This window comes from Scleropages formosus, chromosome 24 (assembly GCF_900964775.1).
Source record: "Scleropages formosus chromosome 24, fSclFor1.1, whole genome shotgun sequence".
Taxonomy (NCBI): domain Eukaryota; kingdom Metazoa; phylum Chordata; class Actinopteri; order Osteoglossiformes; family Osteoglossidae; genus Scleropages; species Scleropages formosus.
The window spans coordinates 17,878,336-17,893,760 of NC_041829.1; the positions used below are offsets into that span (position 1 = coordinate 17,878,336).

A 15,425-nucleotide genomic window follows, 5' to 3' on the forward strand; every position below is an offset into this window, starting at 1 on the left:
TGAAGTTCCTGGGTCCCTTAGTTTTACCACGAAACGGTTATTTAATGAGAATCAGTGTTTCTCATGTGACATAATAGGTGTGTGATGACCAATTCCATATGTTGCTTTGGAGGAAATCGTGTGTGTAGTAGAAACACGCAAGTAGTGCAGCTGTGAAAATAAGTGAAGCCCAAGTTGAACTGGTTACACCGAGTAGGTAAGTAGAATCAGTTGTGTAAATCATGGTCATTTACTCATTTTATATCTTTATTTTAATATTTTGTACAAGAATAATGGCCATCCCTGTAGGGTCCACATGCTTTCAAGCAGCAGCACTACATGTGGCTATAAAGTAGACATCTGGTAGTTTAACGTGTCTTTGCACGCTGACCTCGAAACGGTGTCCTACGGTAAATGTCGACCTCAAACCAGTTCATCCACGGTTCCTGCTTGGCTTTAAGAGATGCAGTTAATTGTGCTGTTTCGTATGCAGAGAGGTTTCCTTCTCATTTTCTAATATGCTTACATACTGGTGCGCAAGTAACTTAATGCCTAAAGTGTTTCAGAGACACGTACTGAACATCAAATTTCTTAACAGAACATCAGAACTTCCTTTCAAGAGCTCCTACTATCTTAACTACTCATATTAGTGCTTCTGAAGTACATCAGTACTGTTAATAATACTAGATTTACCATTGCGGTGACTGTTTCATATCTTGTATTATTTTAATGTTCGTCGCTCACAGTTTAATAACTAATTTCCGGTAATAAATATTGCGATCTGCCGAAATGTGGTACGGACGTAATTATAAAATTAGTGTTGATGCTCTACGTAAGCGAACAAAAATGTGTACGGTGAAATATTGCCGACCGAACAAAACAATATGTGCATGTGACGTGTGAAACGATGATTTCTCAGAAAGAATTTTTTGACACTTTGAATGTCGAAAAGAGACAGTTGTGGTGAAATCCACAAGGCACCAAAGTCAACCTGAACCCAGTGAGTCTGAGAAGTGTAATATTCTGCCCTCTGCTTTAGAAGTTTATCAGAGTTGTAGTTTAGGATGTGCTTTTCGAGTGTATGATCTAAAAATAGGTTTTCCATAGGCATCGTGCCGGGTGTACTCCGGCGTGGAATAGAAACCTAGCGATTCTGTGGCTTTCCCTTAATTGAAATTGCTTCCCCGGGGCGCTGTCCTCGTGGATTTTTCTCATTAGACAGCGGCCTCGCATGGAGCCAGATAGCATCCTCGAAGCAGTTCTGAAATTGTGGTCCGGCCCCCATATTCTCAGTATCGATTTTTAAGAGTTAAATGCTCAATCGACACATAGATTAGCACTTTAGTTGTTTTCCAACACAATGCGGTTCATTAGTCAACTTGGCAAGCTACAAGTGTCAAATAAAATGCAGCTTTTCCCAAGAAGCGCGTCTGAAGGGAACGGAGCTCCGCAGATGAAGCCAGGAGGCTGCGGCAGGCAGGGTGGAGCGAGCGCCGGCGCGGGACTGACGGCCGGCTGCGGCGGGCCTCTTTTTCATGGCGTTTCAAAGGTGCGAATTTGTACAGGTGTCGTGGATGTCGACGGAAACCCAAAGACCTGCGTCTCGGTGTTTCGTCATTTCAGAGGATCCGTTCGGGTTCGACGTGGCCCTCGCTTCCTGAATAACGGGGTTCCGAGCACCGCGTCCCAAAGAGAACGGGAACCGGTTGCACGTTGGCTACGGCGACGCTTCTCTTTGACGTCGCCGCACTCGTGGGATACGTATGAGAACGTTTGTATCGCTGAACACCGTAAGCTCCTGTTCCGCGCTCGAGTTTTGCCCAAGTTTGAGATGGACAACAGTCTCTACCGGTTTTTGTTTTGCAAAACATGCCATGACAATGTCTTTGACACGCATATTTCACAACACAATTGCCTCCTGTCAGGCTTAAAATTATGATTGTTCTCTTCACATTTAAGGGCTTGCTTGCAAGTTGAAAATCCATTTTTAATAAAACGAATGATTCACTGAATAATCCTGCATGCTTTAAGCCTGCTGCTGAATAATGCATGTGTGTATAACATACCGTTTGACTAATGCGTTTGTGCCGCTTTATATTGCGCAAGTCCAAGGTGACCTTACCGTGCCTCACCTGAAAGAGGCCTTTTTCCCATGCTCCGTACACGTTACGATCTTAAAGTTTAATGCAAAACAGCTGCATTTATTCTGCTTGTTTCTCTAGCTGCTATAAATGTAACTGTGGAGGTGCAGTAAGGCACCTTTGTTCCACATGTCTCTGCAATACAGTCTTTTGGTATTTGAATTAATGTTCATCATCGCCATAAATAACTTGGGTTCGTCCCCGACGACTTAACATCGGATCCTTTCTTCTACGGGGGGAGGGCACAATGTTCGGTGGCAAACTGTAACGCAGACACCCCTCGACTTCTGCAAATAGACCGTTCTTCAACCCGTTACATAAATCAAAAGTCACGTATGTCAGATTCCCCCTCTTCCTCCACCAGTCAACATGGATGTCATTATTGTTAACGTTATTATATAACAGTATTATTGTTCTCCTCGTGCTAGCTGTTCCTTTCACGTGCAGCATCCTTTACCATCGTATTAAGTTGATACAGCTGAACCTGGTTCCCGTGCTATAGACTGTAATCTTTGTTCACCTTCAAACTCCATTACTGTTTTCAGTTTTGTCTCCAGATCGATCGCTGTACGCTTGCGAGACCGTTCTCGCTTTCCTTCAAGTGCACGTTTAACACAAGGCGTTGTGACTAATGAAAAGGGTGAAAAATGCGCAAAAAAAAGCACAGCACTAATGAGAGGAGATGCGTTTATGGCTCAAAGCATGCAGGAACTAGGAAGATGCAGCTTCCTGCCTTGTCTGCCTATGCCGACTTGCGCTTAACGTATTTCAGATGTTTTGCGTAGGCGCTATCCATAAATAATGCGTACGCCGGGAATTTTTTACGTAAATGCGGATTTACGTAACTTAAATTTACGTAAGTAGAGGGGTGTCTGTACGTGCTTTTTAAGCGGTGTGACATATAGCCACCGGTGTATTTCTGCGAGGAGGCACCGTACGCAAGCACAGAGAGGAGTCTGCGAGCCCACAAATGCCAGCTGTTCACTGAAGTAACGTTCACTTGACGCGATTACGCGGCAGCCCCGTTTCCGGGAGACTCGAAACCTGTTCAGACAGGTAAGGACAAATAGACGCACGCAGACGTCAGAGCGTGATCTCGAGAGCCGAAATATTCCCGTACCGTTTGTCCCTTTGATTGACGCTGCCTAGCGAGGCCTCATTTTTCGCCGCGCAATATGTACGGAAGAGTAGCTCGAACGGCCGACTAAGTGGGATGGACAGAATCCGATCGCGGCGTCGGCACTCTCTCCCATCAGATCGACAGCAGAAAGCAACCTGTCTTTTCGCGAAGCGACAAAATGATAGGTGTCGCCGCTTTCATTAAGCGGGAAAACAAATGGTGCGTCGGCAGTAATTCCAGCGCTATTGTTGTCGAGTCTGGAGGTGTGCCAGCCTGCGGGGAAGTGACACAATGGTATCCCTGCGTCTCTGACAGCGTAGCCAGAGGAGGCTGACGGAGGCCGATGCCTGGACATGTCATTACCCAAGGGCCCACGTATCGGCTCCCTGTGGATGCATTTAGATTTTACATTTGCCCGTTGCTCATGCAATTACTCCTACAACCGATGCATTAGGCTTCAAACTGCAACGCCGCAGTGAACGCAGTACATTAATCTATGGTCTGCTTTCCAGTTTTGACCTGAAACTGCAAGAACAAAGGTGACAGTTGATTTCATCACTTCTGTATTGACGTGACTGTACAGAACATTAATAACAATCCCAAAGCAAGCATTCAGTGACAATAAAAATTATCAAGCCTTTCACATTAGATTTGAGAATTAAATAAGAAACAAGACAGCCCCTCAATTAGGGATGTTGCAATTAAAATTCTTTTTCCTCCCTTTCTCCCTTTATAAGATTGGAAGTCATGCTTTGCTTCCAGACAAGCTTCTAGTTATTCCCTTTCAGAAGACATAAAAGAGCTAATGCTTTTAGCCGAGACCAAACTACTTGTTAAATCCTTTTTTTTTTTTTTTTTTTTTTTTTGCGGATTGGAAAGAATAAATATAAATAAATTACATTGTAATTACAGGTTGCCCAAGGACAGTCGTCAGATTTACATTAAATTGTTTTCTTCAGTGTTGCTACCGCTCCGATGGTTCATAAGTTTATTTTCTTTTGCTTCCTCCTCATATGTAATTTCCTTTTGTGTATGCCTCGTCTCGTCAGAAATCACTTAATTTCTTACTTGCTGTTTCACATTGTTTCACATTGCTTTAAATTTCTTGGAAGTATAAGTACGGCTCATGCTGCGTGTGGGTGTCGATCGCTGACGACTTAATCAAACTTCACCTTCAGTGTTACTCATAAAATGAGTTTCTTATTAATATTAATTAAGGTCCCATGCCCCATTTCAATTTACAGCTGCTACATGGAGGAGCAATTCCACAATGAAAAGTCAACATATTACTGCATAAAACAAACAAGAAGTGTCATTAAAGTGGCCACTTGAACCCAGTTAATTTGAGCTTTACATATCAGCAGCATGAGTGCTTAGTGAGGTAAGAGACTAGACTAGGAACAACAAATCCTTTATGTAAAGTATGTTTCACTTCAGCTTTAGTATTATGGCCAATATTTAGTATTATACAGAAACGTGTGATGCAGCTTTTTGGGAAACAAGGGCGTATCGCCAACCCAGAGAGAGCTTTGGTCCACACCATCCGTCTTCTCCTGCACATAAAAAAAAAAAAAAAAAAACTCTGAAACTCATCAACCGCAAGTGCCTTAAGGGAACACGTTGACTTGGTGTCCTCTACCCTTTTTATCGATTTTGTCCGAAGACTTGCAACCGGTATGGTCGTTTTAAATCATGGACTGTTACGTTGTCAGTCGGTCTGTCTGTATTAATAACAGACATGGACTGGATTACGACTGCATGGGAACGGAAACGGTATCCAGTGGGGTCCCCTGCTCATGAGCGGAAGTGGGACCGAGAGGTGGTTTGTTCCTCAAAAAGTTTGTTGAGTGTGAGGTGAGTGGACCAGGGGCTCATCCTCAGTTCTGCCTTTCAGCTATCGTGGTTCTGGTTCTTCATCAAACCCGTCCCTGTCTGTATCTCTGGTGTAACGTACTTCCATTTACGCTTCTGTTTACTCCGAGTTTTGCGTCGCTTTGGTGAAAAATGTCTGCTAAATGAATAAATGTAAATGTCAGCAACCCATACAACTCTGTGGGCTGAGAGGCTTCAGCAAGGCGTTTGGATGAGAATGCCACACACTCTCTCGCTGTCTCTCTCCTGCTGAGCATCTCGTGCAGACAGGGCTTGCGTACGCCTCATGAACACACTAGTACGTTCCGAGTCCTCTGGCTGGTTATTTATGACCTGTAAATACAGACACGCGTTGCATAACGGCATAGATACTTTCTGAGAAATGCGTTGTTGGGCAACTTCGTTGTTTTGCAAACATCATAGAGTGTATTTATACAAACCTAGATGGTATAGCCTCGATCAGAGAGTGTACTTATACAAACCTAGATGGTATAGCCTCAATGCAGTCAAGAGATGCGATGAACATGAGGTTCATGATACTGCTGCCGGCATAACATAACATACTGCTTTACAGTAACCTTTTTTATAAGTAGAAAGAGTACACTGTAAAATAACTATTTACAATATAGTAAATACATAAACTAGTAACATAGGTGTTTATGATCAAGTATGTACTGTACATAACTGTATTTGCTATACTTTTATACAACTGGCAGCGCAGTAGGTTTGTTTACAGCAGCACCACCACGAGCACACGAGTAACACGTTGCGCTATGATGTTACGACAGCTACAACGTCGCTGGTCGATTTAGAATTTTTTAGCTCCATTATAATCTCATGGGCCACTGTCGTATATGTGGCCAGCCGATAAGTGAAACGTCATTAAGCGGCACATGACTGTAATAAAGCATAAAAGAACTCCTCCTCAGAGCCAGAGCAAGTTGCTGAAAAAAAGTAGCGTTTGTGATCTCTGTCTCTTGGGGCACCAGGTGAAGCATTTGTGTGCAATTTGAAATGCCATGCTAGTTTTATTTATGGAAAAGTTAATAGTCAACGTTTCTCAAAAAGTTGGCAATGATAAAAGAATTTGTAATAACTTCTTTAATATGGGGACCCACTGCACCAAGAAAATACAAATACATTGAGATGGGTAATGCAGTGCAGGAGCAAAAGGGTCCCAATGTTAGCGGAGGGGATCAAGGGTGACCAGATTTTCAAAACTATCATATGTGGTTAGATATATATTTGCTGTACGAAGTCACAGATGTTCAGCAAATGTTCCCCATTTCTGCCTTTCAGCTGACACCCATCGGAACCACCATCTTCACCGGTTTCTCTGGCAATAATGGCGCCACCGACATTGACGACGGCCCAAATGGACAGATTGAGTACGTCATCCAGTACAACCCGAACGATCCGGTGCGTAAAACGACCGCACAGCCACCTTCCTTTGGCACGAACCTTCGTACTGCTGTGCCAGCAATGAAAAGCCGGTGCTGACAGGACCGATGCCACGTTCGATAAATGGCAGTTTTACTGTGGATTACACCAGGCGTGGTCTTTTCTAATTTTTAATAACTTTCCATAGCCTGCAGTGAGGCAGTGCCAGAAGACGAGAGGTGATGTGCGTCGAGTGTTTGCACCAAGGGGGAATCTAACCTCCAGGTGTCCCTTTTACAGGCGGCAAACAAAACCTTTGACATTCCACTCACGCTGTCGGGGGCCGTGGTCCTGAGGGAGAGGCTGAACTACGAGGAGACGACACGCTATCTGGTCATCATCCAAGCCAACGTGAGTCCTGCCAGTCAGCAGCGGCGCAGTATTTAAGAGTGACGCGATGCTGCAATTAATAAAGCATTAACAAGTGCCTCCCAGGTAGATCAGTGCCTTATATCTGTGCTCTGTTATGCATGTCAAATGATGTCTTAGCATTAATGCAGTGCTATTAATACCACATCCCTTGGCATGTTCCGCCCATCAGGTGTGGATGATGAGTTTTGAAGTCATCTGAAATGATGATGTGTGAATTAGGGTGAAATGTGCTTTGATATATGGGTTCGTCGTAGAAAGAGAAGCGGAGAAAGCAAAAAAAAAAAAAAAAAAAAAACAGGTGAATAATCCAGTGAGCACAGCAGAGTGTTTAGTAACCTAGAATGACTGAGACATGCTTTACCCCTTCAGCAGCTTGAAAAGACCCGTGTCATAAAAGATCTCATCATCTTGAGTCTGCAACGAGAAAGTACGGTTTTGGTCATTTAGTGTCGGTAGACGGTGGTAAACGTGCAACGCTGAATTACTGAAATGCCAAAATGTGGGTTGAAAGAAGCAGTGGATTTTTATTTATTTCCTTTTTCTTTTTTTATTTTTTTAATTTTTTCATTTGATGTGAACGCAAGCTTCATGGGACTGTTGTAGCTGTTGGGTGGATCATCGCCAGCGGTGGAATTAGGTTACAGTCCAGAGGCTGCCTTTTATGACTTGTCGAATGTGACGTGAGGTTTGCGTTTCGGAAAAAACAAAGCGCCAGCTACCTGAACCCATTTAAATAGTTTATATCATTTCTACGCCACGAATAACAATGTCATTTGACATCAGCGTCAGAATGAAAGCAGAGGTCTCCCTGTCGTCTTCCCGCGAAGCGGAATGCCATCTGACTGATGCAGTTTTCACAAAAAATGTTTGTGCAACTCGTTTTTCTCTTGCACCGCCCTGTGACACATCTTGAGTTGTAACCAAATGTCTCGAATAAACCACAGATAATGGCCCTGTAAGGTTAAAGTACCTTCATTCTTCCGACTCTTTCAGACCCGCTTCTCGCCTGACCTCGTTTAATTCTTTTCAATAACAATTTGTTTAACAATGGAAAAGGCTTCATGAGCTACTCATGTGATGGATGCTAGTTCATCTGGTGGAATGTGACAAATTAACTGTGCTCTGGAATTACCTGTCTACGTCGAAATTTATCCTCCTGTCGATGTAATGATGTAAATGTAAGTTTTGTGTTATTGGTATCATAACAGACAACTTTTTTTTTTTTTTAAAAGTATTTTTCATATCTGGTCATTCTGCTTGTATCCAGTTGTATCCACCCTACAGGCATTTTTATTGGTTGCTCACAAAAAGTGCAGTAATTTCAAAGTGAACTCGACTTAACAGCTCTAATAAGTTGTGTATAGGCAGTATTAAAAATTAAACTGGTAAAATAGGTTTTGTGAAGTGCAGCAGGTGTTTGTGTTCGGAGTCATTGCCTTACAACCAAGGGATCCCCATTCAATTCGGTGCTTCAGTACCCTTGATCAAGGCACTTACTTTCAATTAATACAGTAAAAACAACACTTTGTTAATGGGTAAACAACTGTAAGCAGCTTATGTTTCAAATGTAACTGTAAATCACCCTGGATGAGTGTGTTAGCCAAATAATAAGAATGCTTTGGCTAAAAGCAAATACAGAAACATTCCCGCCTGCCCCAGGTAATTTCATAATGATGATGGAAAACCTTTTCAAATGATTGTTTTTATTAATAGGGTGGCGTGGTCCCGCAGCAGGTAGCACTGCCACGTCGCAGTGCCCGGGCTGTTTATGCATAGGTTCTAATCTGGTTCCGTCTACTAGAGTTTGGATGTTCTCCTCTTCTCTGCATGGTTTGCCTCCGGGTGCTCTGGTTTCCCACCAGGGTGTATCACCCCTTGGGATAGCCTCCAAACCGCTGCAATCCTGCTCAGGGCAAACGGTCATTATTGAAAATGGGTGGATGCATGGATCTTTATCAATAATAATTTATGGCAGCTGTGGTTCTCCTTTCTTCCATCCTGTCTGTTTTCCCTTCCCAATCTTGCTGCGCTCCTGTCAGCATGCACTACCTCTGTGATCCATTTATTTGCTCCCATCCTGCTCTTTGTTGTCTTTTTTTCTTCCTTTTTTGTCACATCAACTTCCCTTCCTGAATTCTCACACTTTTTATTTTTTTATTTATTTTTAAAAAAAAAAAAAAATCTCAACGCTGACATTTAACATATTGTACCGTCCCAATTACTGCCATTCATTTACTGTTGCCACTACTGCCCCTTTTCTTGTGGCCTTCTACATTTACCTTTCCATTTCCCTAATAGCTTGTCTCCGAATAGAATAATATATTATTTGGATTTTTTTTCTTTTTTTTCCCCCTCCTTTGTTAAATCATTATTGCTATTACTGTATTGTTTTCACATCTTCATTGTTTCAGTCTGGTTTTGGGTAATGGCTTGGCTGGGGATGGGCTGGCTTCTCCGAGGTGTGCTTTGGCGGCACGCAGACCTTCTCTGTGGGAACAGCCCAACAATCTGGTCTTGTTGTTTTTCCCTCTCCATGCAAAAAACAGAGCAACAGCAAAAAGTTGCTTGGTTCTGTCTCGGTTCTGCTTTCCTGACATCGCCACGGCGGATGTGATGTGCGTTGAGGATGGAGGCTGCATTCTCCCGCCACGATCCCCTCCGCAGCCGGGGCACAAGGCGCCTGTCATTTCTTCGCAGGCCGCCGCGAGGCCATTTTCGGAAGAGGCCGTATTTTCTCGAGGCCACCTACAGCGTGCAATTCTTCTTGTCAGGGCTCAATTATTGCGGCAGTGGGACGAGTTGTCACCTCGGTGCTTCGTAGTACTTTTCTGTTCCCTTTTTCTTCATTTTTTGGCAGGAGAATGAAACGGCTGTAGGGGATTGTTACTGTACCTTCGAACTGAGAAGTTTCAGAGTTTCCGGGGGAAGAACGGCTGAGGCGCGCGCACACGCTTTTTTTTTTTTTTTACTGGGTAGGGTGGTTGGATGTGTTCATAGATCTGGTCTTGTTATTGTTCATACTCTTAGTATTTTAACGCAGTATCAATGAGCATATTATTCAAACACAAAAGAGGTACAGCAATATTTATTTGTCAGACTTTCTAGAAGGGCAGTATGGTGGCACAGCAGGTAGCACTGGGGCCTCTCAGCTCCTGGGCTGTGGGTTCCGATGTGGAATCTGCCTCAATTTCTGCCGAGTTTGCATGTTCTTCCCATGTGATGTGGGTTTCCTTCCACAGCCCAAAGACGTGTGTTGAGGGTATATTGCCGACTCTAGATTGCCCTTAATGCGTGCGAGTGAATGAGTGAGTTAGTATTGCTGCCCTGCGGTGGATTGGCGTCACATCGAGGTTGTCCCTTGCCTCAAGCCCTGTGCTCATGGGATGGGCTGTGGACCACTACCTCTGGACATACTACCTGCATTGGACAAGCAGTTGTTGATAATGGATAGATGGGCGGGCAGACGGACGGACAGACAGACGGATGGATGGATGGATGTTGCTTGCCTGTTTGAAGACAAGTACTCTTTTCCTTGTCAGGCCCACAGACCTCTCAGGCACCTAATGAGCAAGTAACTTTTCTCCCATAGGACCGTGCGCCGTATCTGAACGACAGGCGGACCGCCACCACCACGCTCACGGTGGACGTCCTCGACGGGGATGATCTGGGACCCATGTTTTTGCCCTGCACGCTAGTCAACAACACGCGAGACTGCAATCCCATCACTTACCGGGCCGTCATCTTGGAGCTCACCGATCCCGTAAGTGTCCAACGTGCTTTGCGATCAGCCGTCGTGTCACCGCAGTAGGAGAAGTGAGAGGAACTGCCACCGCCACTCTCCTCTAGCTTTTCCGGTTTAGCACATTTCTCCTTTCAGATGTGAGTTTTCAGCAAATAGCAACGCAGTTCATCCTGGACTGAGGTCTCAGACATCTTTTACTCACTCTGGGCTGTGTTTGTATTTCGAGTCTCTAGAGCCACACATCTCTGCGAAGCAGCATGCATATTTTATCAAATAATGAGTCACTCTGTATTTACAATAGCAAAAAAGCAATTATTTTTCTGGAAAAACATCAGAGGTCCGCATTTTTTAAAGATGGCATATATCAGTTGACACATCTGCGTTGTACGTTGGTTTTTTCACACTTTGTTTACTGTGCTCCGTGGATGTTTTCTCGCTAAATTGTTGTTCGCTTGGGAATCCAGCTGGAGTGGTTTACTGATACAGCTCCAAGGAGAGAGATCTTTAAAAGTGCATGAAGAACACGGTGAAGATGTGGGTTAGGAACTGAGGGAGGGTGGCAGGTAAGGTAGTGGTTAAAGACATAGACCTGCGAATTTTTTTTTTTTTTTTTTTTTTAAGAGGACCCCTGCTGTTGTACCTTTTGAGTGTATTCTTTGCCTGAATTTCTCCAGTAAACTACAGACACTCCTCGACTTACACAATCAAACCGTTCTTCAACCTCTTACGCATGTCAGATTCCCCATCCCCCCCCCCACCGTTCAACATAGCAGTAATAATTGTATAATAATAATAATGAATTTTATTTTTGTTTTTTGTGCTAGCTGTTCCATTCACGTGCGTTATCCTTCGCTATCGTAATCGGAGTCGATACGGCTAAACCTATAGACGATAACATTTGTCCACCTTCTTACTTCCTTATTATTTTTGATTTCATCTCCAAAGTAGATTGCTGTACACTTTTAAGACAGTTCTTGTTTTTCTTCAAGTGGGTTTTAAAAAAAAAAAAAAAAAAAACAAAAAGCACTACGTGCTCATGGCTCAAAACATGCAGGGACTAGGAAAATGCAGCTTCCTGCCTTGTCTGGTTATGCCAATTTGCACTTTACGTATTTCAGATGTTTTGCGTAAAATAAAACTTACCTACATATATTGTCTGAAACTGTTTGTCCTGATGGGGTTGTGGCCTACCGGAGACTAACCCAGCAATGCAGGGCGCAAGGCTGAAGGGGGAGGGGACACGCCCAGGATGAGACTCCAGTCTGTTGGAAGGTACCCCAAGCAGGACTCGAACCCCAGACCCACCAGAGAGCGGGATCCGGTCAAACCCGCTGCCCCACCATGTCCCCTTCCGTAAAATAAAACCCCTATCCGTAAATAATGTGTATGCCGGGAATTTTTTGCGGAAATCTGGATTTACGTACGTCAAATTAACGTAAATAGAGGGGTGTCTGTATCCATCGTTTTAAATTATACGCATTTTAAGCCACTTTGGACAGATCTGTTGGCCAAGCACTAAAATAAATACTGTATGTAGTTCCTCAGGAGTAGACCTCCTCAGATGTAGTTGAGGTTTTTGCAGTAATAATAACTCTTTTCTGAACTAAAATTTTGGCATCACTCTGTAGAGGTGATTTTATGGTCACCGAAAAAAAAGCTTGAACGATGAGAAAAACACGTGAATCACAAGGTGAGACTTCAAAGAAAAAAAATCATATGTCCTCAGAGACAATGGCAAAGAAATGTTAATTATTATGCTCTGCTTGACATAATGCATTGTTATAAGACACCATTATTATATGGTGAAGAATAATGATGAACCAATAACAGCAGAAATGCACTATTAAGATGAAGAATTATTGAAAGTAGCTGCTTCATTATGAAAGCGTTCCACGAGCATTTATGGCATGATCCTAATAGTGTTGTTTCCTTTGTTGGCGTGGAGCCCATACTGTAGGTTTTTATTCCTTTGTTTCCAAGTTGAAAAATTAAATCCATTTAACTCAATTTTACTTGCAGTTACCAAGAACTCCAGCCATGTGAATTCCTTTTAGGTAATGAGTTTACAGCGGCAATTTTTCTGCTCACGTTGTTTTGATTCTCATCTTTGTGATTAACAGCAGAGCTTCTTCTAAGCTGTCAGTTACGGGATCCCCTTGTAAGAGTCACGTTCAGTATAAATAAATGCAGACCTTTCAGATTATTCCTGTAACTGCAAAACAAAAATCTCCAGGTGATTTCTTCAGCCATTCACTAAGACCGGGGTCCCTTTGATAACACGGATGTCTCTGGTGTAACCATTTTCAGAAGCCATGGATCATTTCAATATGATGCAACTATCATACGGAAAGGGCCTTGATGGTTAGCCAAGAATGGAGGGGAGTAGGGGGAGGGGGTTCATTGTCTGTCTTCAGTATTTTTGAAAGGGACACCTGTTTATAGATGGCCAACATGTCAGTCTACATTGGCAAAAGAGTGGGGAGTTTAATAGATAAAGGTAATTGTTGGATTATTATCTTGGATACATTATTAAAGCACCGATGATTCAAGTTTCTGTCTAACAGAGAAATTAAATTTAATCGCAACAACAAAAATAGGAATTGCATTCAAGTCAAATTGTTGAACCGGAGTGTCTATTTCAGACTGAAGGACTTACTCTTACTAAGAAATTAAGACACAGAAGATGTTCAAATTCCATGACTGAAGAACAGCATATTTTTTAACATATTTAACATAACATAGTTTCGCTACATTGGTATAATGCAATTAAATATCATCTTGCAATGGTTATTCCTTTTACTGGTTTATATTTGCATCAGTACTTTTGTGTTTATTATTTATTAAAGTTACTTCTGTGAGCCCGTAAGTGGTACCACCATGGTAGAGGTTGGCTGTGTTGAACAGATCCCCATTTCCTGCCCCTGCCTTGACTCAGAGGAGCAGCTGCTACCATTTGAGGGGAATCAAGAGGGATGTTGAAGCGGCTGGCCTGAGGACTTTGGGGAAGACTTTGGGGAGAATGGCAAGGGAACAGGAGGGCTTCCTGAAAAGGGGCCCAGTTTGGGCTACGAGGACCCTTTTGGGGAGTGTTTTTCAATCAGGGTGACTCTCTGGGTTTGGAGATGAAATTCTATGGGCATAGTTTTTTCTGTTAAGTTAGTTTATTTGCATTTAGGTTTGTGGTGCTCACGTTCACATTTTGGTAGCTGTTGTTCCAAATAAAACCATTTTTGCTGGACACACCTGCTATGCAGTATCTCTGGTCCTGCCCATGTGGCTGTCCATGGCCCACATGGCAACAGCACTCATAATCAATTAATATGCACTCATAAACGTACCCGTAACTCCAGTATTTCAGAAGGATCAGACTTCATTGTCCTCAAGTCCTCTCCTGAGGTTTGATGATGAGTTTCGCACGATAACGAGAGACAGTGGGAGACTTCTGATCATATATTCCTGGGAAATCGCCAGCATGGGCTCTTAACAAGCCTTGCAAAAATCGCACAGTGCCAGGACTTCCATTACATGCAGAGCCTGTTGATTATAGCTCCATAAATTAGAATGGAAGATGAAATGTTTTGATGACATGTCCTGCATCTTGTGTTTGTTTCCCCGATATTTAAGCTCCCCAGTAGGCCCAAAGCTAAATCCCCTGTCCTGTCAGGTACGGATCCAAAGTGTATGTAGTGAGTCAGATCGCAGTACTGCCGAATCCAGGCTTGTATCTGTGTTGCCCTGAGGGCAAATGGGCAAGTTGTGCATTAATACAGGCATGTGATATAGCATCTACATAGTTTGCACATCAAAAAATGTTCCTCTGGAAGGGAGGGGAGGGAAGAAAAAAAAAAAAAAAAAAACGTTGCGCCAAGATCAAGCCATAAAACTGACTCTGCACATAAATATTAAACACTGTCGGCATATTTGACTTACAAGGTTTCTAAAACAAAAAAAAGTTAATATATTTAAATCTGTATTTTTTTTCTTTCATAGTAAGGGCTGCCAGAGTAATCGACCACCCAATGTCAAACTCTGAAGCTAAGTTAATGTCTGGATGGTATAAATTCAGTATATACACTGTCAGTCTTTCCAGCTTTTCATTGCTATGAATATTCATAACTAACCATGCAGTGTGTTTAAGTTCCACAATCATATCATCCTTTCCTGCAGGCAAGGAATTTGAGAGAAAGTTCATGTAGTTTTGATCTGTCTTCTCTGGATGATATAGTTATGGTGCCACCCCCCCCCCCCCCCCCCCATACTGATTGTTTTATGCTCAGCCCCTCTTTGCACATTGTACACAATTTCTTAGTCAAAATAAATCCAATTTTATTTGCCGCTGAACATTCTTCCAGCAAAGGTACCACAAAAAGCTCTACGGAGATTTCTCTTAGGGAAAAGGGAAAGGGCACTGCAGGACGAATGTGTAAATAATTCCCACGCATATTGCTGGAAGGCGATCGAGCACGACTTCTGGAAAGTAATTACATACACACACCGGCATTGTGAAATACAAGTGCTTAACAAGGGCCTGTTGTGTCCTGACAAGTGGAATGGGGAATAATAAACACATCTTGTGGGCTTCTCAGGTGATCTTGGAGTGCTCCCCAGAGGTTTCTCAGGAGCTTATGTAAGAAATGTCATCATCCCATGATGAGCCAAGGGGAGGCCTGAAAGCCCTACTGAGCGTTCGAAGACGAAAAGGCTGGAAAAGAGTAACTTCCAACATGTAGGGTGACAGTTTGGCCATGCTGATCTACCA

The 15,425-nt window shown here is 43.1% G+C and overlaps 1 protein-coding gene across 1 annotated transcript in view; it reads left to right on the top strand.

Moving 5' to 3' along the window:
• pcdh15b (protocadherin-related 15b) overlaps positions 1–15,425 on the top strand; it is a 153,460-nt gene that overhangs the window by 47,559 nt on the left and 90,476 nt on the right. The window contains exons 7-9 of the mRNA XM_029248851.1: positions 6,412–6,531; positions 6,793–6,903; positions 10,514–10,684. Coding sequence (XP_029104684.1) covers positions 6,412–6,531; positions 6,793–6,903; positions 10,514–10,684 — 402 coding nt within the window. The remainder of the gene's footprint in view (positions 1–6,411; positions 6,532–6,792; positions 6,904–10,513; positions 10,685–15,425) is intronic.